General features: G+C 43.6%; 3 protein-coding genes across 3 annotated transcripts; 1 reads left to right on the top strand and 2 right to left on the bottom strand.

The window, feature by feature from the left end:
• Nucleotides 1–209: 209 nt before the first annotated feature.
• Nucleotides 210–5400, bottom strand: LOC117449869 (peroxisomal trans-2-enoyl-CoA reductase). The gene is made up of 6 exons (XM_034087772.1): nt 5118–5400; nt 3975–4082; nt 2647–2786; nt 2463–2559; nt 1581–1705; nt 210–887 (listed from the first exon to the last, which is right to left on the bottom strand). Exons 1-6 carry the CDS (start codon nt 5278–5280, stop codon nt 711–713), a joined length of 810 nt encoding a protein of 269 aa, XP_033943663.1. The 5' UTR covers nt 5281–5400; the 3' UTR covers nt 210–710.
• Nucleotides 5401–5753: 353 nt separating this feature from the next.
• Nucleotides 5754–16801, top strand: spata2l (spermatogenesis associated 2-like). The gene is made up of 4 exons (XM_034087782.1): nt 5754–5872; nt 8439–8795; nt 14210–14494; nt 15374–16801. Exons 1-4 carry the CDS (start codon nt 5768–5770, stop codon nt 16352–16354), a joined length of 1728 nt encoding a protein of 575 aa, XP_033943673.1. The 5' UTR covers nt 5754–5767; the 3' UTR covers nt 16355–16801.
• Nucleotides 16802–22577: 5776 nt separating this feature from the next.
• Nucleotides 22578–27103, bottom strand: pdf (peptide deformylase, mitochondrial). The gene is made up of 3 exons (XM_034087258.2): nt 26993–27103; nt 25386–26068; nt 22578–23199 (listed from the first exon to the last, which is right to left on the bottom strand). Exons 2-3 carry the CDS (start codon nt 26011–26013, stop codon nt 23042–23044), a joined length of 786 nt encoding a protein of 261 aa, XP_033943149.1. The 5' UTR covers nt 26014–26068; nt 26993–27103; the 3' UTR covers nt 22578–23041.
• Nucleotides 27104–27236: the final 133 nt, after the last annotated feature.

The raw sequence follows: 27236 nt of genomic DNA, 5'->3' as shown, positions 1-27236 counted from the left end.
ATGGGGAACCTAATTTCACTATTTATATCATTTTCTAAAACGGACACAATCCCACCCACTTCATGCATCGTCCAGGTGAGAAAGTATTTGGAATGTGAGGTACTTTATAGTACTTTCAACATGTTGTAAATGTGGTATCTCTATCATCCTGTGACCATGTTGACATGTATGTCCCAGAATGAAAGCACCTGTTACACACTGTTAGACCATTAAGAGCTTCCTCCCTCTTTATTAAACAGATTCCATTGTTGCTAGGGTTACCTGCACTATTTACAACATGTTTACTGGCTAACAATCTTGTTCTTCCTGGATTGTTGCTTATTTGCTTATGCAGAACGAAGCATGCATCAATAGTTACTCCACAGAGTACTTCAATTCAAGCCAGCACCCTCTTCTTTTTAGAACACTTGATAAGAGGGTTAGTTGTATATAAACATGATGTGTTGTTGATCCATTACATTGGGTATCATGTATCAACAATGCAAAAGACAGAACTAGTGTGATCATATTTATACAAAAGCAGGAAAGAATGAGAAGTGAACCAACATAACACGACAGCACATGCAGGGACCTGCTCACCGTCTGCGAACAGAGACACACAGCACACACTAACCAACGCATGGACTTAAGAGAGCAATGAAACGGAGCACTGTGACTGTGTTGGTGCAGCGTCCAGACCGGGGGACAGGCTGGTCTCACGGGGTCTGTGTCTAAAGGCTCCTCTCCAGACACACAGTCTTTAGGTCTGCCGGGCAGTTGATGGTGACCACGGAGTGGGAGGGGCTTCGTCTTTCCACGAGGGCGGCCACAGCCTCGCCCAGCTCCAGGTGGTCCAGGAACCCGGGGGCCATGCGCCCCGGAGTGCCGACACCTGCATTGATCTTCACCTGCAGGCCCCGTGTGGAGGAAGAGGGGAGGAGAGGGGGGAGAGGGGAGGACACATGAGAGAAAGAGGGACATTAAGTAACTGATGGGGACACAGAGACATCTCTGCAGCAGGAAGTGCAACAGGACAGGTTCTAAACAGCTGCACATGTGATCCAGATAAGCAACACGACTTCATGTGCTGACTGTGGCTAATTGGTCCTCACTGCACTTCAACAGCGTGTGTGACTGTGCTGACTACAGCATGTCGAGTGCAGGCGCAGCTGCGATGGGTTCATTCATAAGCCTTCCTTAGAGAGGTCAGTCTCCACCTCTGGAAACATCTGGAGCACCAACACGGCACACTTCATTCAAATCATTCTCCTGAATGTAAAGTGCTCAAAGTCACACTCGCATCTAAAGCTGTTAAGCGACTTTACAAAAAATAATAAAAGAAAATGAATGTAAATAAAAAAGCTGAACACTTTTCTTAGTCAGTTTAATTAAGAGCAGCTGACTTGCCAGTTCTTTTATATAACAATTGGATTGACCCGTGTGACACAAGACTATAGTGCTCTCTAGGATCTCTCCACTTGAGGACATCTAACCCAGTGCCGAGCTGCAGCAGGTCTGAGACTGTAAGCGGAGGTCAGGTGAATATATCAGTAGCTTTGAGCTTCTATGGAAGACGTGCGTGTGGTCGTGGAGAGTCTGACCTGGTTGAGTTTGCAGGGCACCTCAGGATACTCCTCCCGCAGCACCTGACAGAAGGCCAGGGTGCTGGCCGCGCCGACGGTCAGGAAGCCGGTCCCAGGCATCAGCAGCTTCTCCCCCGCTCCCCCTGAGGACACACCGACACACTGCAGTCACTCAGACACCAGGTCTGTGCGGCTGGAACTGAGACCACAACACACCCTCAAGACATCTCCTGAATTGGTCTTGTTACAATTAGTGAACATTGTGTCATATCCACATGTAAGGATGTCTCTGTTCATTCACCATGTGTTCTTATTTCAATAAGTATTGGTGGTGGGCGTGTTCCCTGGAGTTAGTGGTGTTTTTACCTGACTGTATTAACTCTTTTTATTTTGCATGGACAGAGAGAAGGGGGGGGGGGCATTTCACTCCCCCCCCCCCCAACACTAACAACAGCACTGTGTGTGGAAGTCTCTCGTGGTTAGCCCCCTCGGGTCCTTCTGTTTGGACTGCCTGCACCCGCAATCACTGTTTTCAATTTTGAATATGCTAATTTTCTAAGTAAATGCTTCACAATTATTATTTTTTTAAATAAACATAGATTGAGCGACTTGTTTGAGATAATTAGCATCTTTAAGTTGAATCTTTGTGTTTTCCAGCCCTAAGTCACTCCTCTGCTTCCAATGAGCAGCTCTATACAATACAATACACGTATTGTAAACGTTGGAATTATCAAGGTTTTTTAAAAATAGTTTAATAACACATTTGCCACATGGTCTTGAGGTTATGTCCATGATAGTATAGCAGTTGTCTTGCTGACCCGAGGTAACCAGCTAAAGGGCAGTTTGAGTTGTTTGAAGGAGGCCATCTCTCGGTTGGAGTATGAGTGAACGACTGTTCACCTGTGATGAAGGTGTAGGTGGAGCTGGAGTCGTCCCTCACCAGGGGGAAGAAGGCCTTCCATGACACAAAGGTGCTGAAAAGTAATGTCTCAACTACCTGGTGGGAGATCAAACCAAACACAATCAGACAAGAATCAGAATAGACAGGATGTGACAGGTGTCAGATCGATGTGTGTGTGCATACCCAGTGCAGGTCTTTGACGGACTGTGTGTGGGGGGGTCCTCCCTGCCACCAGCTGAAGCCTAGAGAGGACACAACATCTGTCACCTTCCCCACCGCCTTCAGCAGCGCCTGCTTCACCGTCTCTACCCCCCCCTCTGAGCCTGGAACACAGACCAGAGCATCCAGGTCAGCTGAGCACCTCCTGCAGGTGGAGACATGTGAGACCAATGCAGGCTGATAGTGATTGTTTTCGCTTGAAGCTGCTATAACATACCATTCAAATGTGGAGTATGATTTATAACTGTTGGTAACCCCTTGTTCACTGTTTCCTCTAGACATATTCATGTCAATGAAAGGCTAGCTCATCTGAAACAGATACATGTAGCTGGATGTCTTCCAAGGTCCAAAGAGGATGAAACTGTCAGTCACATGTTCACAGCAGGTCATCAAAAACATGTAAGCACATTTATGAACCCAGGATGAAGCCTTACCAATATGGCCACCGAAAGCTTTCTTCAACAAACAACTAAATGACAACTTTTAGCATTAAATATCGTATTATTTGATTCGCAACAAATAATGTTGATCTAAATGTATCTAAGCGCTGAGAATCAGACCTGCAGGTTAAACAAGTCCCGGCCAGGAGGACGCTGAAGCAGGAAAGCTATAGTTCTGTTTCCTGTTAGACCAGAGGACGTGTTCATGTCATAGGGTCTACCCTAGGTCTGGTTTTTGTAACAAAGAAATATTGATAAGAAAATAACACTGTTGAAGAATAGCACGATACTAATATTCAGTTTATTAAATTCAAGCAATCCACAATTACTTGTCTCCACGTGTTTAACCGAGTCATGTGATATGCTACTTCCATATGCTTTGAGAACATATATGAATGGGATCACTGAAGACATTATATATACATGCATTACAGTCACTACAACTAACTGTCTCTGTAACGATGTGGCCCTGATTTAGCATCATAAGCGTTTCAGCCAAAGAGCCTACTGATTTCCACCTCGTCATGTTTTTCCATGCTAGCAGTGACAGGTGACTACGGTCCGTCTATCACATTTCGATCAAAACTAAATCCTCCAAACAAATATGGGTACCATTTGTCTCTAGCACCACCAGCCGGTTACCATTTGTGGCTCAGATCAAAATGTCGGACTAAAATCAAATGTGGTATAGACATCAACAGCTATCGTAAGACAGCCAGATACCATTAGACGTGACAGTCGGCTGTAACTGTCATACGTGCAACGCTCTCAAACAAGTTAAGATAAAAAAGCCATGGGAATCTTGTTGCGGACCCCCCAGAGTCTAGGACCGGCCCTGCTAACCCAGCTTACCCACATCCCCCACCAGAGTGGTGAGGTTCTCCTTAGTGCTGGGAGAGACGAATGATTGGAGCCTCTCTAGCCGACTGCTTTCCCTGGAGATCACTGCCACTTTGAAACCTACACACACACACACACACACACACACACACACACACACACACACACACACACACACACACACACACACACACACACACACACACACACACACACACACACACACACACACACACACACACACACACACCACACACACACACACACACACACACACACACACACACACACACACACACACACACACACACACACACACACATGAAGAGGAACATTAACATAGCAGGCCTGTTTGTACAGCTCTGTGTAACAAGGCCATCAGAGGGTTACATGTGACCGAGCAGAACACCAAACAGAAAAGCTGTAGAGGTGCAATGTAAAACCTAACTAATGCACTCTCATCACAGAGTGCTGCCCTGTCTCTTTCAATGGTCCAATAAATAAAAACACAGATAGTATGGTAGGGGACATAAACAACCTCTAATTAAGGAGGAAGATCCAAAATAACTCTTAACCACGTCCAACCATGACATTGAATACAAAATAAATAAAAACAGTGCAGAGTTCCGAGTTTAGATCAGAGAAAAGCGAAAGGAATCTGTTGATCAGAGGCACCAGCAGAAATGAGATGCACAGAAGAAAAGTCAAACACAAGTTATCTTAAATTTACGAAACCCACTTAATTAAACACATTTATGAATATTATTTAAAGTTTTACTATCGGACCTGTACACTGCGCACCCGAATGTACAGCGTTTGGATGTAGCAGTGCACTGACCACAATGAACAACTTACACAGGCAAACGCGCCTTCAACATCAAATTAATAGTGTCATTAAACAAATCTGAAAACGCGCATTAAGTAGGAAAATTGTTATAAAATATCTTCTCTGCAGTTAATAGGATTGAAATTACCCCTGCGGAAAAACAGCGAGACAGTCATCTGCGCGTAAAACTCTTTAGACAGTCTCTTAATAAATGTGTATGTGAGAGATATACCCATCTTCTTCAAAGAGAATAATGACAGTATTCCCTGTACTGTATATCCTCCTAGCAGGAGAGAGGGGTTTTCTTTGCTTCTCCAAGTCCAGTTTACCTTTGTCCAGCAGGGCTTTAACAATCCCGGAGCCCACGGTGCCCGCTCCTCCCAGAGCCAACACAACCCTCTCGGAGTTCGACATGCTGGCTGCAGCTGACGGGCCTTTGGAGGATGACTGTGCGTGAGTGCTGGACTGAAGCTGGGGACTTGTGCAAAGCATCTTGGCCAACCCTGGTAGCTTTAAACTACAGACAGGGGCCACAGTTCCGCCCTTCTATCGGTGTCATTGAGGCCCCGCCTGCAGATAAACAAAAGATGATCCCCACTTCACCCGGGACAGTGTGTGGGTGCCACTGTGTATGTATAAATGTTGATAACGACAGGGCAACCGGTTCATGCAGAGGCCAGTAGGGCGCTTAACATATGAAATGCTGCCATCTAGTGGACGATGCGCTTATTACAATATAATATGCCAACTAAATTAGTTACTTTTAGAATGAATTTGAGTCAATTTTTTTATAGTTTAATTTTGCAACGCTCAGAGTTTAATTTTAGTAAATGTTCTGTGAAATAGTTTAATTTTGACGGTTGACCCCTCAAAGTTCAAAGAAATCCTTCCACTGCAGAACTACTCTTCCCCGCCCGGCCGGCCCGCCCCGGTACTACTACCAGACGCACCCGTCTGGGAAAATCCGTGCCACGTGACTATGTTTACTTTGTTCTCGAGACACTCAACACCAACAACAGTCAGCTGCACACCGACCGCTGAGTCCGGAAATGTTTTAGTTACCTGGCCTGTTAACCAGACACAGGTGAGTGTGTGTGAATCTAATGTGTCAATCAAAGCTTATACTTTGATCAGGTTTCAGTTGCCAGCTAACGTTAGCTTAGCTCCTCGCTAGTAAGTATCTATCTCGGTGTGAAATGTCAATCCTAATTTTAGTCATTTAATGTTGACTTGCGTTTTGACAGAAACACATACCTTTTCAACCATGGACAAAACTGTTTCCAAATCAAAAACAGTACGCCTTTAATTCGGCATATTTCTAAAACAAGATGAAACTCTGATTCAAATGGTAATTTAACTTTTCACTGTTACTTCCGGGGTCTTTCTCCAATCATTAAACACAGTGGTTGGCGGTGGAAACAGTCTTATTAATTTCGACCTTTCACAGTTTGGTGGATTGTATGTCAACCGAATTGAAGAGCAGCTAACATTTCTGTAACAAAACGGTATTTTATTACAAATTCATTTAATTGTCTCGCAATTAAAAAACACTGAAACGCAAAAGCTACAGGTAATTTAGCAAACTAGCTAGTCTCAGTGGGAACAGGTTGAGCTAATGCTAACGTGCTGACAGTCCAGTATAGATGATTATCACTCGTTGTCATGGATGTAAAGCCTCGTACTGTCTGAGCTATTTCTATAGGTTTAAGCGACGATAATCAACACTGTAGTTGGTTAATTACAAACAATATGTTTACATTATTTTTTCACTTTCACTTGGGCCAAGATGTCATAACTTTTACTTAAGGTTTTGTAATACGTTTTTACATGCTAAAAATAATTAACCTTATAACTAAGCTTGCGTAGTTTGTAATAACACATTCAACAAAATATTGTAATATTAAATGTTTCCAGTGTCTATATTATCCCTCAAAATCGCTCAGTACTTTTTTGACATATTTTTCCTTTACTCCAGAAAGTAATCCTCCCAACACTGAACAATACATACTTCTTATTTTAGAGGAGCTCCATGTTTACACATTTGTACACATGGCACACCGGGAAGACAGTGAGGATCAGGGCACACATGAATCCATTCAGAAGAACATGAATATGATGAGAGAAAGTGTGAGAGCTAGCATTAGAATTCATGCTACATTTTCCTGAAGTCCTGAAGTTTGTCCTTTTGAACAAACCTGATTCTTTCAGGGTGGGGGGGCTGACGAGTCATTAACCCGTTCTGTACTGAAGGTGCTTCTGCTGTTAATCATGGTTGTAGTAAACATATATTGCTACTGTGGTTACTACACCATCAGTAGTATGCAGTGTGTGAAGGTGTGTGTTGTGACTGGGTGCATCATTGTAGGCACTGCAGAGCTCTGATGCAGCATGTCTGTAGTAAGTAGATCTGGTGGAGGAGCAGCAGTCAGCAGTCTGGAGGCCTGAAGACCATCTCTGGCTACAAAGAGCCAGACTCAGGTCCAGGGGGACCATCAGTAGGCAAACAACCTGAACCCCGACACCAGTGAACATCCAGGGAGTGGACAGAGACTGTGGAATCTTACAAGCACCTGGGTGTTCATCTGAACAATAAACTGGACTGGACGATTTACTTCACTATTCTCTACAAGAATGGACTGCTGGACAATGTGTGTCCCCGCCGCCCCAGGACACCCTGTCCTCACTGTGCAGCTCCTTCAGTGACAGGCTGCTGCACCGCGGATACAGCAGGTCCTTGCTTCCTGCAGCGGTCCGACTTTACAACCAGCATGGCCCCTGGTAGACCCCCACACACACACACTCACACAAGTTGACTACAACAAGACTACGACTCCACTGTTGTGCAATAACACTTATGTGCAGTTTGTAAATTAGTAGAATCTACTTGATTGTAACTTGTACATTCAAATGACTTTTATATTTTTCCTATTGTACATTTCATATTTTTTCTACATGCCCATTTCTCTAATAGTGTTTCATGTGTATTGTCTATCTTCTATGTACATGTCCCCTCTGTGGGAGGAATAAAGGCACATTCTGGTTCAGATTTTAAATCCTAAGGATCCTTCTTTGGAGATTCTGCCACCAACACCATCACCCACTTTGAATGTATATTCAATTCTACATCTGTAATACATCTGATGTTGTAATGGACCCAAGCTACTGGAATAACAAACCACTCCTATGAAGAATGCCTCCATGTCACTTTATGATGTAACTCCGCTTTATTTGTGTGTAGGAATTGTATGTACAGGAGGTGTGTGGCGCAGTGGGTTGTGCGTTGGTGTTGGGCCCAGATGGTCACAGGTTCAAACCCCACTGCAGTCAGCATGTCGTTGTGTCCCTGAGACACTTCACCCCAAAGTGCTCCTGTGGGATTATAAAAGCGTCTAACAAGTGACATGTAATGTAATATGTTGTACTGTGTGTCATGTTATCTTATTTGCTAGGTTCAAAGACACATTTCCATTTTTTGTAAATGTTAGGTAACTTGTAGAATTTAGAAAGATAAATGAAAAAATCAAACAACTTTAAAACAATAGTTTGGATCACTTTTAGCTAATTATGTAGAAACAGTTATTTTGCTTAAGAAGAGAGAACGTGCCAGAGTTTCATCTTTAATGTCAATGTCCTGTGTGTCTCCCTCTCAGCTGATAAACGAGATGAGCCTCTCCAGACAGCGAGCCGAAGACCTGGTGAGCATCTATGATCAGAGTTTGGAGCAGCAGATCGTGGGTCGAGGCTCCAGCCTGGCCTGTGGAGATGAGGACCTGTGGAGGCAGGTGGAGGCCCTGCTTAAGGACGGAGAGGCTCAGGAGACACACTGCCTGGGGGTGGACCCGCTGAGGGTGATGGAGGAGTCGCTCACGGCAGCACCAGCAGGCGGGGCGGCACGACTCAGAGCCAGAGCAGGGCTGAAGGGCCTGTCCAAAGCCTTCGAGGTCCTGGAGCAAGCGGCCCTGAACCTGTACCTCGGTCACTGGAGGGCCGAGTACAAAGTAGTCAAGGTTAGATCTGAGGAAACAATGGAGTCATGTAGTTAATTTCTGCATTTGTTTCTTAAAATGTCCCACCAACTCTGATTATGTATACAGTGGTGCAGGAATGAGTCCTCAAGCCATGAAATGAGGAAGCATTTTAGCACCTCGTGTGAGAACTCAACCGATATTTGTAGGTGTTTTTTTTAGAAAATAAGGTCTGATTAACACAAGCTGAAGAGATTGACGTTTTTTTCTGTGACATAAAATACATCAGTAAATACCCTAGTGGTGAATGTCTTTTATGTCTTAAAAACAACGGTTGCTAAAGAATGACTCAATAAGCCATCACGCTGAACATTAGCCACCTTTAGCTTTAGCAGTCGTGCTTTGAAGTCATGTGACCATGCTGTAGTTCCTTTATAGGCTAATGTTAGCTTTTTGCTTCTGACTATGTCATTTACATATGCTTCTGCACCCGCACTGCGAGGGGGACCCAAGTTCCCATCAGCAAAAACACGTGGCTTTGCTATCCTGGCTCCAAAATGGTGGAATGAGCTCCCCATTGACATCAGGACAGCAGAAAGCTTACACACCTTCCGGGGCAGACTGAAAACTCATCTCTTTCGACTCCACTTCGAGCGATAGAAATACACTGAACAAAAATATAAATGCAACACTTTTGTTTTTGCTCCCATTTTTCATGAGATGAACTCAAAGATCTAAAACATGTTCTATATACACAAAATAACCATTTCTCTCAAATATTGTTCACAAATCTGAAACAATCTGTGATAGTGAGCACTTCTCCTTTGCCGAGATAATCCATCCCACCTCACAGGTGTGGCATATCAAGATGCTGATTAGACAGCATGATTATTGCACAGGTGTGCCTTAGGCTGGCCACAATAAAAGGCCACTCTGAAACGTGCAGTTTAGCTTTATTGGGGGGGGTCCGAAAACCAGTCAGTATCTGGTGTGACCACCATTTGCCTCACGCAGTGCAACACATCTCCTTGGCATAGAGTTGATCAGGTTGTTGATTGTGGCCTGTGGAATGTTGGTCCACTCCTCTTCAATGGCTGAGCCAAGCTGCTGGATATTGGCAGGAACTGGAACACGCTGTCGTATACGCCGATCCAGAGCATCCCAAACATGCTCAATGGTGACATGTCCGGTGAGTATGCTGGCCATGCAAGAACTGGGATGTTTTCAGCCTCCAGGAATTGTGTACAGATCCTTGCAACATGGGACCGTGCATTATCATGCTGCAACATGAGGTGATGGTCGTGGATGAATGGCACAACAATGGGCCTCAGGATCTCCTCACGGCATCTCTGTGCATTCACAATGCCATCAATAAAATGCACCTGTGTTCGTCGTCCATAACATACGCCTGCCCATACCATAACCCCACCACCACCATGGGCCACTCGATTCACAACATTGACATCAGAAAACCGCTCACCCACACGACGCCACACACGCTGTCTGCCATCTGCCCTGAACAGTGAAAACCGGGATTCATCCGTGAAGAGAACACCTCTCCGACGTGCCAGACGCCATCGAATGTGAGCATTTGCCCACTCAAGTCGGTTACGACGACGAACCGGAGTCAGGTGGAGACCCCAATGAGGACGACGAGCATGCAGATGAGCTTCCCTGAGACGGTTTCTGACAGTTTGTGCAGACATTCTTTGGTTATGCAAACCGATTGTTGCAGCAGCTGTCCGAGTGGCTGCTCTCAGACGATCTTGGAGGTGAACATGCTGGATGTAGAGGTCCTGGGCTGGTGTGGTTACACGTGGTCTGCGGTTGTGAGGCCGGTTGGATGTACTGCCAAATTCTCTGAAACGCCTTTGGAGACGGCTTATGGAAGAGAAATGAACATTCAATTCACGGGCAACAGCTCTGGTGGACATTCCTGCTGTCAGCATGCCAATTGCACGCTCCCTCAAAACTTGCGACATCTGTGGCATTGTGCTGTGTGATAAAAGTGAACATTTCAGAGTGGCCTTTTATTGTGGCCAGCCTAAGGCACACTTGTGCAATAATCATGCTGTCTAATCAGCATCTTGATATGCCACACCTGTGAGGTGGGATGGATTATCTCGGCAAAGGAGAAGTGCTCACTATCACAGATTCTTTCAGATTTGTGAACAATATTTGAGAGAAATGGTTATTTTGTGTAAATAGAAAATGTTTTAGATCTTTGAGTTCATCTCATGAAAAATGGGAGCAAAAACAAAAGTGTTGCATTTATATTTTTGTTCAGTGTATTAACAAAGCACTTATATACTAATAAAGGACTGGCTTATCTAAAGCCAGTTGAGTAGCACTTGAAATGTTTTTGCTCTATGAAACCTGATGTACTTATATGATTCTGTTTTCTTCAAGTTTGTATTTTGTTGGTCGAACACACTTATTGCAAGTCGCTTTGGATAAAAGCGTCAGCTAAATGTAATGTCATTTACGCCTAAAATATCATAAAGTGGTTTTAATTTGTGGAGATTATCCTGCTAAACAAAATGTGTAAGTAAACGTGTGTTTGCCAAAGATCTTATATGTTGCAATATACCAAAATCCAAAGAAGTCCCATTGGTTTTGTGATGCTAACATCTGGGATGGCCTACACAAATCACTTCACCCTTCTATTCAACGCTGACCCAATGTCTTTTCAACGTCTTTAATGGCACTCGTCTTTTCGCATGCCAGATGAAGATAGATTGATAGATACTTTATTGAATCCTTTGTTACAGCAGCATTTCAGGCATTAAAATATTTAAGAGATGGAATAAATTCTAAACATAATAAAATAAAACATAAACAGCAAATATATCCATGTCTATAGTAGAAAATACATGAATCACAAAATACACAATATAAAATATTCTGAATAAATGAGAATCTTCTCTAAAAGACCAATATACTGCAGCAGTAGAAATGTAGACATCACATACAGTGGGGCAAAAAAGTATTTAGTCAGCCACCAATTGTTCTCCCACTTAAAAAGATGAGGCCTGTAATTTTCATCCTAGGTATACTTCAACTATGAGACAGGATGGGGGGAAAGAATCCAGGAAATCACATTGTCTGATTTTTAATGAATTTATTTGCAAATTATGGTGGAAAATAAGTATTTGGTCAATAACAAAAGTTCATCTCAATACTTTGTTATATACCCTTTGTTGGCAATGACAGAGGTCAAACGTGTTCTGTAAGTCTTCACATAGTGTTCACTGTTGCTGGTATTTTGGCCCATTCCTCCATGCAGATCTCCTCCAGAGCAGTGATGTTTTGGGGCTGTCGCTGGGCAACACAGACTTTCAACTCCCTCCAAAGATTTTCTATGGGGTTGAGATCTGGAGACTGGCTAGGCCACTCCAGGACCTTGAAATGCTTGTTACGAAGCCACTCCTTCGTTGCCCGGGCGGTGTGTTTGGGATCATTGTCATGGTGAATGCCCTTGCTGATGGAAGGAGGTTGTCACTCAAAATCTCACGATACATGGCCCCATTCATTCTTTCCTTTACACGGATCAGTCGTCCTGGTCCCTTTGCAGAAAACCAGCCCCAAAGCATGATGTTTCCACCCCCATGTTTCACAGTAGGTATGGGGTTCTTTGGATGCAACTCAGCATTCTTTCTCCTCCAAACACCATATGACATTCTCCCAATCCTCTTCTGGATCATCTAAATGCTCTCTAGCAAACTTCAGACGGGCCTGGACCAGGGTTTCCGTTAGCCGTTAATTACCGGTTTTTAGCTGGTAACATTTATAAAAAAACGGTAAATTCAAAACCTGACGGTCAAAATGTCTGGTAATAATTAAGGAGGCTCCGATCGATCGGCCGCCGGTCATTATGGGCCGATATTCACTCTTAATAGTTTGATCGGTGCTCTCTATAAAGGCCGATCAGGAGAGCTGGATCTGATCAATATGGACATAAACGCGAGTGAAGTGTAACCGGACGAGAGAGAGAGATCAGATCAGCTGCTGAGTCTGATGGAGACACGCAGCTCTGCAGAATCACCTGAAGCCCCGCCTTCTGTTTAGCGGGCTGCAGGAGCTGCATGAGAAACTGACTGCTGTCAGGAGAGAGAGGGAGGGAGAGGGGAAAAGAGAGGCTCCGTTTCTCCCGTGTTATTATTCAAAGTTGATGTAAACTTCTGAATAATGTACGTTATCTACTACAAGTAGTTTGTTTGAATGTAATAATCTTGTTGTTTGTGGAATCATTTATTGAAAAATTAATCTGAATTTTTTTCGATCTGTTACGATTATAAACTGAAGCAATATCAAAATGAGCCCCGTGAACTGAGTTTTAAACATCAGCATATCTGCTCATAGTCCGGTAATTACCTGCTAACGGAAACTCTGCTACACAACTATTATTATTATTATTGAAATATGACCGGTAAGTTTCAAATTTGTCCGGTAAAATAAAATCTGCCCGGACATTTGACCGTCGAGAAAAAATCCTAGCGGAAACCCTGGCCTGGACATGTACTGGCTTAAGCAGGGGGACACGTCTGGCACTGCAGGGTTTGAGTCCCTGGCGGCGTAGTGTGTTACTGATGGTAACCTTTGTTACTTTGGTCCCAGCTCTCTGCAGGTCATGGACTCGGTCCCCCCGTGTGGTTCTGGGATCTTTGCTCACCGGTCTTGTGATCATTTTGACCCCACGGGGTGAGATCTTGCGTGGAGACCCAGCTCGAGGGAGATTATCAGTGGTCTTGTATGTCTTCCATTTTCTAATAATTGCTCCCACAGTTGATTTCTTCACACCAAGCTGCTATATTGCAGATTCAGTCTTCCCAGCCTGGTGCAGGTCTACCATTTAGTTTCTGGTGTCCTTTGACAGCTCTTTGGTCTTGGCCATAGTGGAGTTTGGAGTGTGACTGTTTGAGGTTGTGGACCGGTGTCTTTTATACTGATAACGAGTTCAAGGAGGTGCCATTAATACAGTTAACAAGTGGAGGACAGAGGAGGCTCTTAAGAAGAAGTTACAGGTCTGTGATCTTGTTTGTTTGTAGGTGACCAAATACTTATTATACCGAGGAATTTACCAATTTTTAAAAAAAATGTATTTATTCATTTATTTAACAGGGACAGTGCACATTAATGAACATTTCTGTAAACGTGCCAGAGTTAGCCAAGAGGCTATTGTTCATCTGTAGTCCCTGATGAAAAATAGTAATTAATTCATTAAAAATCCTACAATGTGATTTCCTGGATTCTTTCCCCCCATTCTGTCTCTCATAGTTGAAGTGTACCTAGGATGAAAATTACAGGCCTCTCTCATCTTTCTAAGTGGGAGAACTTGCACAACTGGTGGCAGACTAAATACTTGTTTGCCCCACTGTATAAACACAAGGGGTATATCAATCAAATAACAGTTGTGCAAAAATATAAACTCATTTTCTTCTTGTCTCGTGTCCCAGATGTATTCCGGTCTGTTCACCCACTACATCAGGCCGGTGCTGTCCCTTCCTCAGATAGAGGAGCTGTTCGGGCTGCTGGGGTACCAGCCCAGCCCCCGCGCGGAGCAGCTGCGCCTGGCCCGGGTCTCCGCTGCCTCTCTGGACCGCCTCCTGGCTCTGTCCTGCGCCTTCTTCCTGGCCCGCTGTGAGTGTCGCCTCCTGCTGGCGGCTCTGGGGTGGCACGCTGGCGAGGCCCAGTGGGAGCTGGGGGTGGTGAGGGAGAGGCAGAGGGGACGCAGCCTACAGGTATGTCTGCTGTCTCTAAAATCTATATTTTTTTGGGGTGAGGTCTTTATTTTCTAATGGAGTCGTTCAGCTCTCTGGTGGAGATGGAATCTGTCCTCTCTTACTGTTCAACCAATCTCATGCTGCGCTGACAGACATTGTATTTATGTTGGAGTAGTTCCCCCAATTTCCAGAGATGGGTCATATTTGAGGTTTTTCAGGTCGTGCTGTAGAAACGTGTCAAATATTCCTTTTAATGGACACGTGCTGCCACAGAACTCTTTAATGCCATCATGTAGTTTAAACGAAGAGCTGAAAAACAGATTTGAGTAATGTGATCTTTAAATTGATTAATAATTATGTTATGATGAATAATAAAAGCCACATCACATACTATTAAATATTAGTTTGGATTATTGTTATGGATGGATTGATGTTTTCATCTCTTAAATATTGCAGCTGCTTAATGTGAAGCTAATTTTAATTATTGTATTTACCGCAGGCTAGCTTAATCTGTAATCTGTACATACAACATTTATTTTTTGATTATATATTGTTTTGATTATCAAAATCTGCAAGTAACAGGTCAGGTCAGGAGCTGTCAGATAAATGTAGAGTTGAAAGTATAATTGTTCCCTCTGAGTTGAAGTGCTTTGGGTCCCATAATATGGAAATAATTAAACTACCAGTACTTAAAAAGTATGCTTTAGTACATTATTTGTAACTTAGTTTAATTCCCCCATTAGTAGTAGTAATATTAGCTTCAGAGCTAAGCATTCACACTACATTTTTGCGTCAGCTGTGCTGATAATATACTTTGCTAAACCATCATCTCGTTCTATTCCTGGAAAACAGTAACAATGTTCACATTGAGGATTAATTTGACATGCATCCCAACAGGTTGCCCTGGACAACACCAAGAAGACCCTGGATGTCAATCAGCCGTTCGATGGAGAAGGGGAGATAGATCTCTACACGGATGAGTACGGTAAAGGGGGGCGAAGGGAGGCGGTTCTCATTGACGACGAGAGTCCCCGTTCTTTAACCTGGGTGACTCAAAGCAGTGCCCCCCCCCCCGCTGTCAAAACACACAGCAACGGAGTGGCGTCCTTGTCTGCCACCTCTCTTTCTGCCAAAGAGCAGGTCTGCATCTCTACACTCAACTGCCAGCTGAGCAAGACCTCCCCCCTGGAGGCGGACCCTCCCAGGAGCTCCTCAGCCTGCGGGAGGCAGGGCCGACGTCCCTGTAGAGAGCCCCGGTTTGACAGAGTGGACTCCCAGTCCCGCAGTCTGCAGCTAGACATGAGTGGTTACCGTCACAGCGAGGCTGAAGCCGACCACAGCTGCCTCTGCCTCCAATCGGCTCAGCTCTGTCCTAAAGTCTGCACTGAATGCAAAGCCTTGCACGACATTGACTGCAACGTGCTTGAGCTCTGCATCAGGAAGAAGCACCGACTGGAAGAACTGAGAGCTTCGTCTCCCCAGGGACAGAGCCTCAGAGTGAGTGATATGAGCGCATCGCTAACTCTCAGCAGCAACGCAGCCATGTCCTGCTTAGCTCTGCGTGATGAGCATAAATCAATAAGTCAACCTCTTCATCGGATCACCTACCATGACTGCTGCGACATGGCCAAGCCGGACCCCCAGTTCCTGTGTCTCAGCTGCAGCGTCTTTCACTCTGGTTCCTGCAAAGGGATCGAGTATTGCCGGAGAGATCACGACCTGCGGCCCCTGGGCGTGTGCGCCTGTGGCAGGACCTGCTTCAGGAAGCCTCTGGTTCTCTGCAGATATTGTGGAAATGAGTATTGTAGCGATTGCTGGTACAGAAATCCTGTAACCTGTGATTGTGGCCAAACCTTTGACCAATCATCTTCTGTGTGATTTGTATTTGAAAAGTATTACACTTATCAGGCACAATTAGCAAAATCACAGTGCCTTAAATCTGCATACTGCAAACAGAATTCAAATCAAAATGTTGCCTTGACACAGAACCGTAGTATGTAGTATTGAGTGTGTCTGTTTTTGTGTTATGGTCTTCTCTCTGAGACTCATCCCACGATCATCCAGTTAATCTCTAAGTGCCATAATCCCCATTTTGGAAGTGTTGTATATTGTCAAACATGAAGTTGTGATATAGTTTGTGCTCTTGGGTCCCCTAATGTAATTAAGTGTCAAGCACAAGAATGTCTGCTTTTACATGTATGCTTCCTGCACAGGACACAAAAAAAGGTCAATGAGCCAGTTGTCTGTGTGTGATGTTTTTATGATACAAGAGGAACTCACTTTGGTGAAAGTGGAGTTATGTACCAATAAAACTCTGAAAAAGTACTGGCTCAAGTAATTGTATTGACTCATTACATACACTCATCAAGCCCTTTCTTTATTACATTGAAAACAACCCAAAACTTATTATTTTAGTCCTGCTGAGTATTTGGCTATCTGCCCCCAAAGTAGCGACAAAAGACTACAATTCCCGCCAGATTGTTAAGAGACAGGCAACCTGTTTGGAAGACGTTGACAAGAGACAGTTCTTAATGATTACATTCTTATTAGGTTGGCTTATCACTTTGAGTTTTGCCTCGTGATGTATGCCTCTGGTAAAGTACCGAGTGTGGACACAATTGTATTTTACCGTGATTAACCACAAGTCAATATATAGATAAATAAAGATATACACTGAACATTTTAGTTTTAAAAGGCTTGTACACTGCCCTTCTTATGTTGGGCCGCCTTTAGCTTTGAGCACACAGTCGGCGTGGCATCATTTCGATAAGCTTCTGCAATGTTACAACATTAATTTCTGTCCAGAGTTGCATTAATTTTCCGCAAACATCTTGTATGTATCGATGACGGGAGAGTTGCACCGCTGCCAGTGGCGGCGCTGGGGTAGGCTACAGCCATACCAAGAAATGGCTTAGCCCCACCATGAAAAAATGTTAAAGGTCCCATGTCATGGCCATTTCCACTGATCATAATTCCATTGTTGAGGTCTACTAGAATAGATACTGTGCAATTTTCCAAACTCACATTGGTTTCGCATACAGCATCTCTGTAAAGTATTCAGCAGTATTCACTAGGCTTGACACATTGCGGCTCGCCTCGAAAGTAGACGAGAGTAGCCGATCGCAGCCGGGGGAGGTGTCAAAAAGCTCGTCTTAAGTCGGACAGCTCGGACTCGGAGTCGGCTTGACTGGCTGGGTTTGCAATGGCGGAAATTCCATTTTACCCACTGTAGACAAAGGTGATCTACATTGCTTAATATAGGTTTGTTAATTCAGTCATGATGATGAACCACACCAGTTCCATAATTAGAAATGCTCCTCCCTCTTAATGTTTGCAAAACTGATAGGTGGACAGACTACAAATGATCAGTCCCTTCTTCAGATCCGCACACATGAAGCTTAATGAGCATGAATTGAACAGACCTGCTGCTGTGTTAATTCTTTAGCTGCCACTTTAAGCTTTATGATGTGTTCAACATGGATGTAATTTGATTTAAATGATGTATTCAATAAATAAGGTTAAACCAAATCATTACATTACAATAGATTTTATTTTAATGATTTGGTTTAACTTAAAGATAAACTTTATTGTTATTGCACATATTACAGATACTGAGACAACGAAATGCAGTTTAGCTTCTAACCAGGTGCAACAAGCAGTGAAGTGGAAAGTAATGTTCACAATCTACAGAATAACATATAGAATGAATTGAATGATGAATAAACAGTGGGGTATGAATACACTAGATATCAGCCTGTGAGCAGTATGAACAGTGTGTATGAATATGCTAAGATATATAAAGTATGACAACGGTAAGCAGTATAGTATAAAATATATAGATATTAATTTCATGATGATAAACATTGTGGAACAATGATGAAAAATGGGAATGGATGTGGCGACGTAAAACTGACACAAAACAACAACAAACTTTTGCCAGCCAATTGGAGAGTTTCATCAGCACAGCACGGGGTAAAAACCACCAATGAGCGCTCAGCTCGAGATACCAGCGAGCCGTTTCCCATCAAGCATTTCGCTTCCGCAGCTCGTGGAGAGCAACTGCGCCAACTCGCCTCGCCTCGCTCTCAAGGCTGCGGGCGTCTTTGTCCCGCGATATTTCAAAGTCTCATGTGGGCGAGACTCCAGAGCAAGTCGGACAAAATGACTAACCATCATGCAACGCACAAGCAAGACGTTGATCGCAACTGCGCAGGTCTGCGCAGGTCTTGCTTGTCTCAAACAAGCCTACTCTCTCCACTAAACGGCTCGTTGCAGCTCTTGCCCCCCCCTCCCTGTGAGCCCAGTGTGCTCCGATTGGTCGGGACCAGTCGGGACGTTTTCAATCGCGCTGAGCTCCGTGGAGCTGTGATTTCTTTGTTTAGCGATACACAGCGAAACACAGTCAAACTCACCCTGAGCACACACAAAGTCACAGTCGAAGTAAAAACAATAAGTGTGGCTTGATATTGAGTAAGAAAAAGGTTGATAAACACTGTGAGAATGGGTCTGCAGAGAGAATTTCGCCGCGATCGCAACTGTCTGTTATCAGCCTGCAGCCAGGGAGGAGAGATCAGCAGAGCTGCGGACGTAACGTAACGGCTCCACGGATTGGTCCATTTCGTTCCGGGTACGGAAGACATCATGCGTACCCGGAAGAATCAAATGGACAATGACGTTCTCCAACGAGGCGTTTTGGGGAGGTATTTTCTGTGTTAGAGTTGTAGGCCTACTCGCTACAGGGTGTACTTTGAGGGGTTTGACTCTGCACACCGTTTACATGCATAAAAACCTTCATAACACACAAGGGGACGGGTAATAACCGGAAAAGCATGACATGGGACCTTTAAAGTAAGCAAAATAAAGTCCGCTAACTCGCGCGGAGTAAATTGTACAGACGGCAGATTGATTTCAGCAGCCACTTGTCTGGAAATACCGAAGACTAGAAACGGTTTTGAAAACTTTTGTCACGTAGTGATCGTCTTCTTAATAGAACAACTTTGATATGTCTTCTGGCCAATCAGAATCACGATAACGGCGTGGTGTGTTGTTGCAGGAAGTCCCCACGGAGAATACTTTTGCTGTAGTACATCTCTATACGTCGATACAACATTACGTGTTGATATAAATTAACACGTAATGAAATAAGACCCCACGGTTTGATGATTGATAGCAGGTGTGTGGGCTGTCTTTCATTTTGACACACAGAACAATGGGGGCTATCCACAATGTAAAGTAATTCACACAGCTTCTTCCCTCTTCTCTCTGTGAGGAGCAGCAGGTTCAGCTTTCAGAACAAAGTAACAAAAAACTAAAATGGCATTCATTTTTTAAAATATGTCGTGGAGTAATAGATTTATTTATTTTTCTTCTCAAGAGAGTACCAGAATGTGTATTTTATGTTAGTATTTCAGAAAATCACGTGGGGGACAATCCCCCCAGACCCCCTGCAGGGATTGGGCTTTCAGCATGTCAACTCTTTCACCTGTGGGGAAATTGCAGGATTGGCTCCAGGTCGCCCTTTTTATTTACTACAAGACAAATGTGCCTTTTTATTTCATACAGTTCAATTTGGATTGAGACAGGGAAATAATCTAAACTTCACGCGTGGCGTTTCACTGTCAAGGGTTGTGTACCATAGATTACCCAACACAAATACTCTCTCGCAACTGCCGACCCGTATTGCGCAAGCGCAGATCTAAGATCCAGTAGAAATGATGAAAAAGTAAAAGTCTGCTGCTTATTGTTCTACTCGGCCAAAATAGAGTGTGTTAATTAATATGTTTGGCAGTTTGGAGTAAGTCTGTAGATTTGTTTGTGTGTGTGTGTTTCATGTATAGGCCTCTCACGATAATTAATTTTGTTGGATACATTTTCCCGGAAATTATTGCGATAAACGATAATATTGTCGGCACCGTTGTATGACCATTTTAGACCCCTGACATAATGATAATATATAATAATAATTCAAGTACATCATTTCAAACTGCTAGTCACATCCTCATGTAAATTGCAATTTATCGAGTACATTTTTATTTATCGTACGATAAGTCAATTAATTGCTTATCAGGCACACAATAAAATAGTGGAAACAAACATGTGTTTGACTTTCATTAGTGAATGAAACTTTGTGCCCTGTATAGTCTGTGTCCAATATTGTGTATTTGTATATATTGTATATATATCCTTTAAATATGCTATGGTCCCGCTGCTGACACGATAGCAGTCATTTTGTGCGCATATGTGTAATCAAACCCATGATATCAAAATGTCACTCCAGCCAGGTACCCAAAGTTGGCAACCCTGTTATAGAATGATCACACCGGTGACAGTACTCTTCTAAGGGTTCATGAAATATGACTGCTACTCTTACGGTACGTCCACACAGCAGCTTTGAAAAAATCTTGAAAATCTTGGAGCTGGGCATGTCTGAAAGCTTGGGGATTTTTTGCGAGCAACGCGACCAACAACTAATCACATGAATCTCCCGCCCCCGACATAAAAAGCAAAAAACCCCGGGGATTTTATGCGAGCAATATATATATAAACTCCCCAAACAGGCGAAAACCTACCAGTTTCACCCACTGTCTCTGCCACCTCCCTCCATGCCTGGTTCCTCCGGTTTGTATCCCAGGAAAATAGTCTGGTCGTAAAGAACCGGGTGATTTGCTACCGTAATTTCGCGTTTGGAATATGAGGAAATGAACTGCGGTCTGGCTCTCCCAGCATACACGTGGTTTGATTGGCTAGCGCTTCTACTGTCAGATTTGCATAAACGTGTTTGATTGGCTGACGCTTCCAGCTCAGCTTCAAAAGTTGAACATTGCTCTACTTTTGAATCCTGAAAATCCTGGAAATCTTCGCTTCGCTCCCCCACAATGCAGTTCAGCGAAAAGCGAGGCAAAGTGACATCATCCCCATTTAAAGTTAATGGGCAGAGAAGCGTTGGAAGATTTGTTTAAAGCTGCTGTGTGGACGTACCGTTACAGTTTAACATTTTGGGTTACTTAATGTTACGGCTAATAAAAATGACAAGGCTGTAATGCTAACTAACGTGCTAGCTACTAGCTAGGTAGCTAACTTGATCCAGCCACTCCTGGTCCTTTCATCAGACGGGAAGCGAAAGAACGAGCAAGACCCATTGCTGGTATGATAACAACCTGGTACTAAGCACACAGGCATCTTGTTAAAGTTATCTTATCTTATCCAGCGCCATATAGATAGATTATATCTATATGGTGCCGATCTTAGCTATCTCTTAGTGGAGCAAAACAATTGTGACATCACTTACGCGATTCTGGGATTTGTAGTCTTTCTAGTTGCGTATTTTTCATAGTCTTATATTTCAACAGTTTTACGACAAACTGTGACTTTTTTTACATGGAAATGACTTTTTAAGATTGACAAACATCATATGTGTAATTCATGGCACAATTCAAACGGGATCGAAAGATAAGTTTTCTCTCTCCATTGACTTCAATACATAATTTTTCCGAAATAAGGTCCCATGGACCGGAAGTAGATGGGCGTGACTTCGCCACTCTATATTCAGGTAGTCAGCTGACCTCATTCTTTGGGAACATAACGTAGCTGAACCTAGACCTGGCCAACTGCAGCTGCCCCAGACCATATTACTGCCCCCATAGGATTGTACAATAGGCACTAGGCATGGTGGACCAGATGGATGGATTGATTTGAGTAGTTTCAGCAATCTCCTTAGTTGTTTTCTTTGCTTGATGCAGGCCAATCATTTGATCCTCCTGAAACCGATTGCCCTCCTTTCCACAACCACAGGATTTTCTGACATGGTTGTTTGAGAAATGTGAGGGGGGCAATGTAGAAGTGAAGGCCACTACAGAACCATTTCACAAATACGCGTGATGTTTCACACTCCTTTTACCGACACTTGCAATATCATTTAGAAATGTCCCCCCGACTCGCAATGACACTTCTATTCTTTAAATGTCTACGCATCAAGAGTAATCTTTGAAAAGCCACTTCAGCTATTAGAAGCACTTCTTGTTCCGGCTCATGTCCAGGACATGTCCCCAGTCCCTTTCTGACCTGATAAAGTTCATGTGGATTCATCCAGTTTCTATTCTCATGTAAAACCAGTAGAACTACTTTTATTAGAGTTAGACAAAAGGAAGTCAGAGAAAAAAGGTTTATATCCTTTGTTCTTTTTGTATGCGTTTTTTGCCAATTGTGTTATTTATTCATTGCAATGTGAGCCGACATTCACTCATTTTATTCCGAATATATTGGCCTCTTTATTCATCAAAAGGACCTGAGGTCCACACAACATGACTCTCTTCCTAAAGCGATAATCTGCACGATCATTGCTGTTTCTGTCCGGCAGCTTCGAGCAACACAAACAGTGGTTAAGGTCATTGATATTGACTTTGAGCTCTTAATCCAATCAGAACAGAATCCAAGTTGTACCACATTCTGTATGTCAGGACATTGTTCACATAAAAGATGGCGAAGACACAGCAACACAGATGATGGAGAATCAGATCGAATCACTGCACGTCTACAGCTCCACAGTGTTTGTGTCCTGAGGATCTTCTACTCGTTGTGTTGCTGCCAGTGGATGTTCATGAAGGTCTTGCTGTCCATGCGGTCGATGTAGAGGACCCCCTCCAGGTGGTCCATCTCGTGCTGGAGGATCCGAGCCGGCCAGCCGCTGGCCTGCCACCTCACCGCCCCCCCTCTCTCATCCAGACCTGCAGGGGGAGGGGAAGAAAGTATTAGCATATCTGATGTTACAGTACCCAAATTAAAAGTAATGCAGTGAAGTTCAACATCCGCATTAACACTTTATTTATCTGTATATCTCCACTAAACTCATTTTAAACAATGTGTCACTAGTTGCATTGCAGATTTAGATTATTAATAGCTGTCAATTATACAAAATGTTTACTTTTGGGACTTTAAGTATATATTGATGCTAATACTTTTTTATTTTAGGAAGATTATATATATATAAAAAAAAAAAAATGGTGTTACGTTTAACTACTTTACACAACAATAATTAATAAACTATCATATATAAGTATTGAACACGTCACCATTTTTCTCAGTGAATATATTTCTGAAGTGCTATTGACATGACCAATCTGGATAAATAAAGGTTTGAAATTAAATGAAATGACATTTTCCCCAGGTGTCGGTAACAACCCATGCAAATAAATAAAACCATAGATGTCTATAAATTGAGTTACGTGTAATAAAATGGAATGACACAGGGACAAAGTATTGAACACACGAAGAAAGGGAGGTGCAAGAAGGCATGGAAAGCCAGCGTCGGGCCGAACCACGCCCCTTAGCTGTGATATAATGAGCATACACCACGGCCTGTCGTGAGCTATTGCTTAAATATATTGCTCGCATAAAATCCCCGTTTTTTTTTGCTTTGTATGTCGGGGGCGGGAGATTCATGTGATTGGTTGTTGGTCGCGAAAAATCCCCAAGCTTTCAGATACGCCCAGCTCCAAGATTTTCAAGATTTTTCAAAAGCTGCTGTGTGGACGTACCGTAAGAGTTAGACCTAACACACTTAGCTATTTTATCTACCTCTGTAACAAGCTAAACTAGTTATTATAAATATATGTATTCTTCATTGTCGGGTCACTCATTACTAGATCAGTGAGCTGCATGAGATACTGACAGGCTGTCAGGAGAGGGAGAGAGGGGAGAGAGGAGGGAGAGAGAAAGGGAGAGGAAAAGAGAGCGCTCATCTCTCCCGTGTTATTCTCCAAAGTGAATGTAAAATTGAATAATGTACATCATTTGAATGTAATAATTAGTTGATTGTTGTTTGTGGAAGCTCCAGTGAATGAGCATTAACTGAGTTTAAACATCACTTTAAATGGAAGATTGAAAGTGATGTTTAAATCTTCCATTTAGGCCCCGCCCACTCGATCGGTATCGGCCGATACTGATTCCGGCGATCGGAGCATCCCTAATGAAGAGAAAGAATGTTGAAGCTCGTTTAAAGTCAACATTTAGACGAGCCTCTGAAATACAGTCTGGCCAGATGAGGCCATAACACACACCATGTTTGGAGGTCAACTGGCACTGCACATCACCCCAAAAGCACCGTACCAACGGAGAAGTGTGGAGGTGGGAACATCACGGTGGGGGGCTGTTTTTCAGCATATGGCGGAGAATGGAAAAATGTACCAACAGATTCTTGATAAAAAGCTGCTCCGATCGACCAGGAGGATGAAGACGAGCGAGGGTGGACATTTCAGCAAGATGATGATCTCAAACACACAGCCATCTCATTTGGTTTCAGAGAAAGAAAGTAAAGCTGATAGAACGGCCCAGCCAATCACCTGCCTGGAATCCAATAGAACATCTATGGAAACAACTAAAGAGTGGAGTTCATAGAAGAGGCCCACACAACCTTCATTTGAAGTCTGTTTGTGTGAGAGAATGGGCCAGAATCCCACCTGAGCAATGCGTGAGACGGGTTTCTCCATACAGGAGGCGTCTTGAAGCTGCCATCACAACAAAGGATTACATATATTTCAGTATGTGTCAATCCATTTGATTACACCTAACTTAAAATGAACGTATTTGTTTTGATGTCTTTGTATGTGTGGATTGCATGGGTTGTTATCAACATCTGGTGAACATTTCATGTCAATAGCACCTTTAGAAATATGTACTGAGAAAACTGGTGACGTGTTCAATACATATTTTTTTCATATATTCAATTATCAAGTATTGAGCTATATTTGATTGATTTTGCTAACTCATGACTTAACTTACGAGGCATTATACCTCACCTTTAGTGAGGGGCCCAGCCCTTCGTTTAATTTTCTGTAAGTGGCCCTCAGTGAAAAAAGTTTGGACCCCCCGGATCTACAGTATCTAACTTCACAGATCAGTGAAACATGCATACCGGAGACTTCCACAGACAGGTAGCGTGGCACGGTGGCAGAGAAGCCTGAGAGGCTCTCACAGGCCTCCTGAAAGAGCGCCGTGCGTCCATCCAGGACCCTCAGCGTGGGATTGACAAAGACCCTCAGCGGCTGGACGGAGATACCCCGGGCCTCCCTAGATGAGGGGGAACTGTCCTTCAACATCTGCTCGGGGTACTCCAGGGCCAGGATGCGGAGGGGCACACCGATCTGAGGCGCGCTCAGCCCCACACACTCCAGTCTCCGCATCACCTTCACCAGAGTCCTGATGACCTGCTGGACCTCAGCGCCGGGTACAGCTGCAGGGTCCACAGCCGCTGCATGTGAACGCAGCACCGGGTCCCCCACCTGGCACACGTGGCTGTATGGAGGACAAGGGGGGGCTATGATCTTGCGCTTCATGTACTGGAGATAGGGGCGCACCTTGATGCTGCTGGAGTGAGAGCGGCTGCAGGAGACGTGAGAGGGGGGGGACATATGTGGGGGCCAAGAGGAAGTCATTGTTGTTAACCTCGGGGCCCCGGAACTGCAGCGGGAGGCTTTGGACGCACACAGCCTGAACACCCTCCTGGACAGTTGGAGCAGACACACACATGGTGTGGTGTTCATGGAGAGGCTGCAGCTGGGATGAAGTTTCACATGAAGGGGGGAGGGTATCACAGCGCTGCAGGACAAATAAAACAACAACTAATCATTTGGTTGAGTCATTAAGACATTTATGAGATCTATGAGTTTTGATGACAAGAGGAGTTTATATTCAGGACCAAATATACCTAAGTATATGGGCAGACAAATAGAACAGCTATAAGTGAATGTAGAACCCATTATTCCTAAACATAAGCCTTGATCTGCCGTGAGAACAGCCTCACAGCAGGATGGGCGGGCGGGGGTGATACCTCCGGAATGATCTCATGACAATCTTAGAAAGGCATGTCTCCATGGCCTGGGGTGTGGACAAAGTCAGTGTGTTGTTGAAACAGGAGAAGGACATTTCCAAACAGTTGACAGTTGCAATTACACTAATGTGCTAAATGTTATTGCATCCTGTACTGTAGCATTATCCTTTCATTTACTCAGAACAAAAGGGTTTGCACAAACCCTGAAAAAGGTCCAGAGCATACGTTTGTCAGTATGACGAACCTCAACCAGGGTGTAGTTTCATGGAGGTTTCACCTACACGTTTTGTACTTTCATTATAGATGCAATTACTCAAAGTTGTGAAAATATATAGATATAACATATTTCAAATTTGACAGATGGTATAGGACTTTTTAGATAAAACACAAACACAATGGAGTGCCACACTGTCTACTACCAACGGGGTTTAGCACAAAGGTTTAGCACTGTCTGTGGTGTGTTGATTGACGTGTATTCCGTTCTACAGATAACGCTTCAGTTTCGCAGCACATCAAACACCGCCGAAGGTGTACGCAGGTGCATTGAATCATGCGCGCCCCTTTGACCGCTACAACCAGACACAAGCTAACATATTAGTTAGTTACTGTATTTGCGACACACTACTCATTATACAAGCCGAGCACATTAGTTACACATTAGTTGCACATTAGAATACTTGCATATTCGTTACCTTATAAAGTGTTAGGCTTCCATACTGACTAAAAAGCAGCACATATTCAGAGCTGAAGATGAAAGCAGAGAAAGAGATGTTCACAGCGCGGTTTAACTACTTCCGGGTCAGCAACAGAACAGCAAACTTCAAAATAAAAGTATACATGTTGTATCACAACCTTATCGTATAGAACTGTTTATTTACGAACCTTTATTTTGACTGCCAGTGAGTTTGACAAGGAAGTAATTTGTAATGTTTTCAA

Source organism: Pseudochaenichthys georgianus, chromosome 7 (assembly GCF_902827115.2).
Source record: "Pseudochaenichthys georgianus chromosome 7, fPseGeo1.2, whole genome shotgun sequence".
Classification (NCBI taxonomy): domain Eukaryota; kingdom Metazoa; phylum Chordata; class Actinopteri; order Perciformes; family Channichthyidae; genus Pseudochaenichthys; species Pseudochaenichthys georgianus.
Note: the sequence above shows the minus strand (reverse complement) of the source record. Positions and strands in the feature narration are given on the sequence as shown.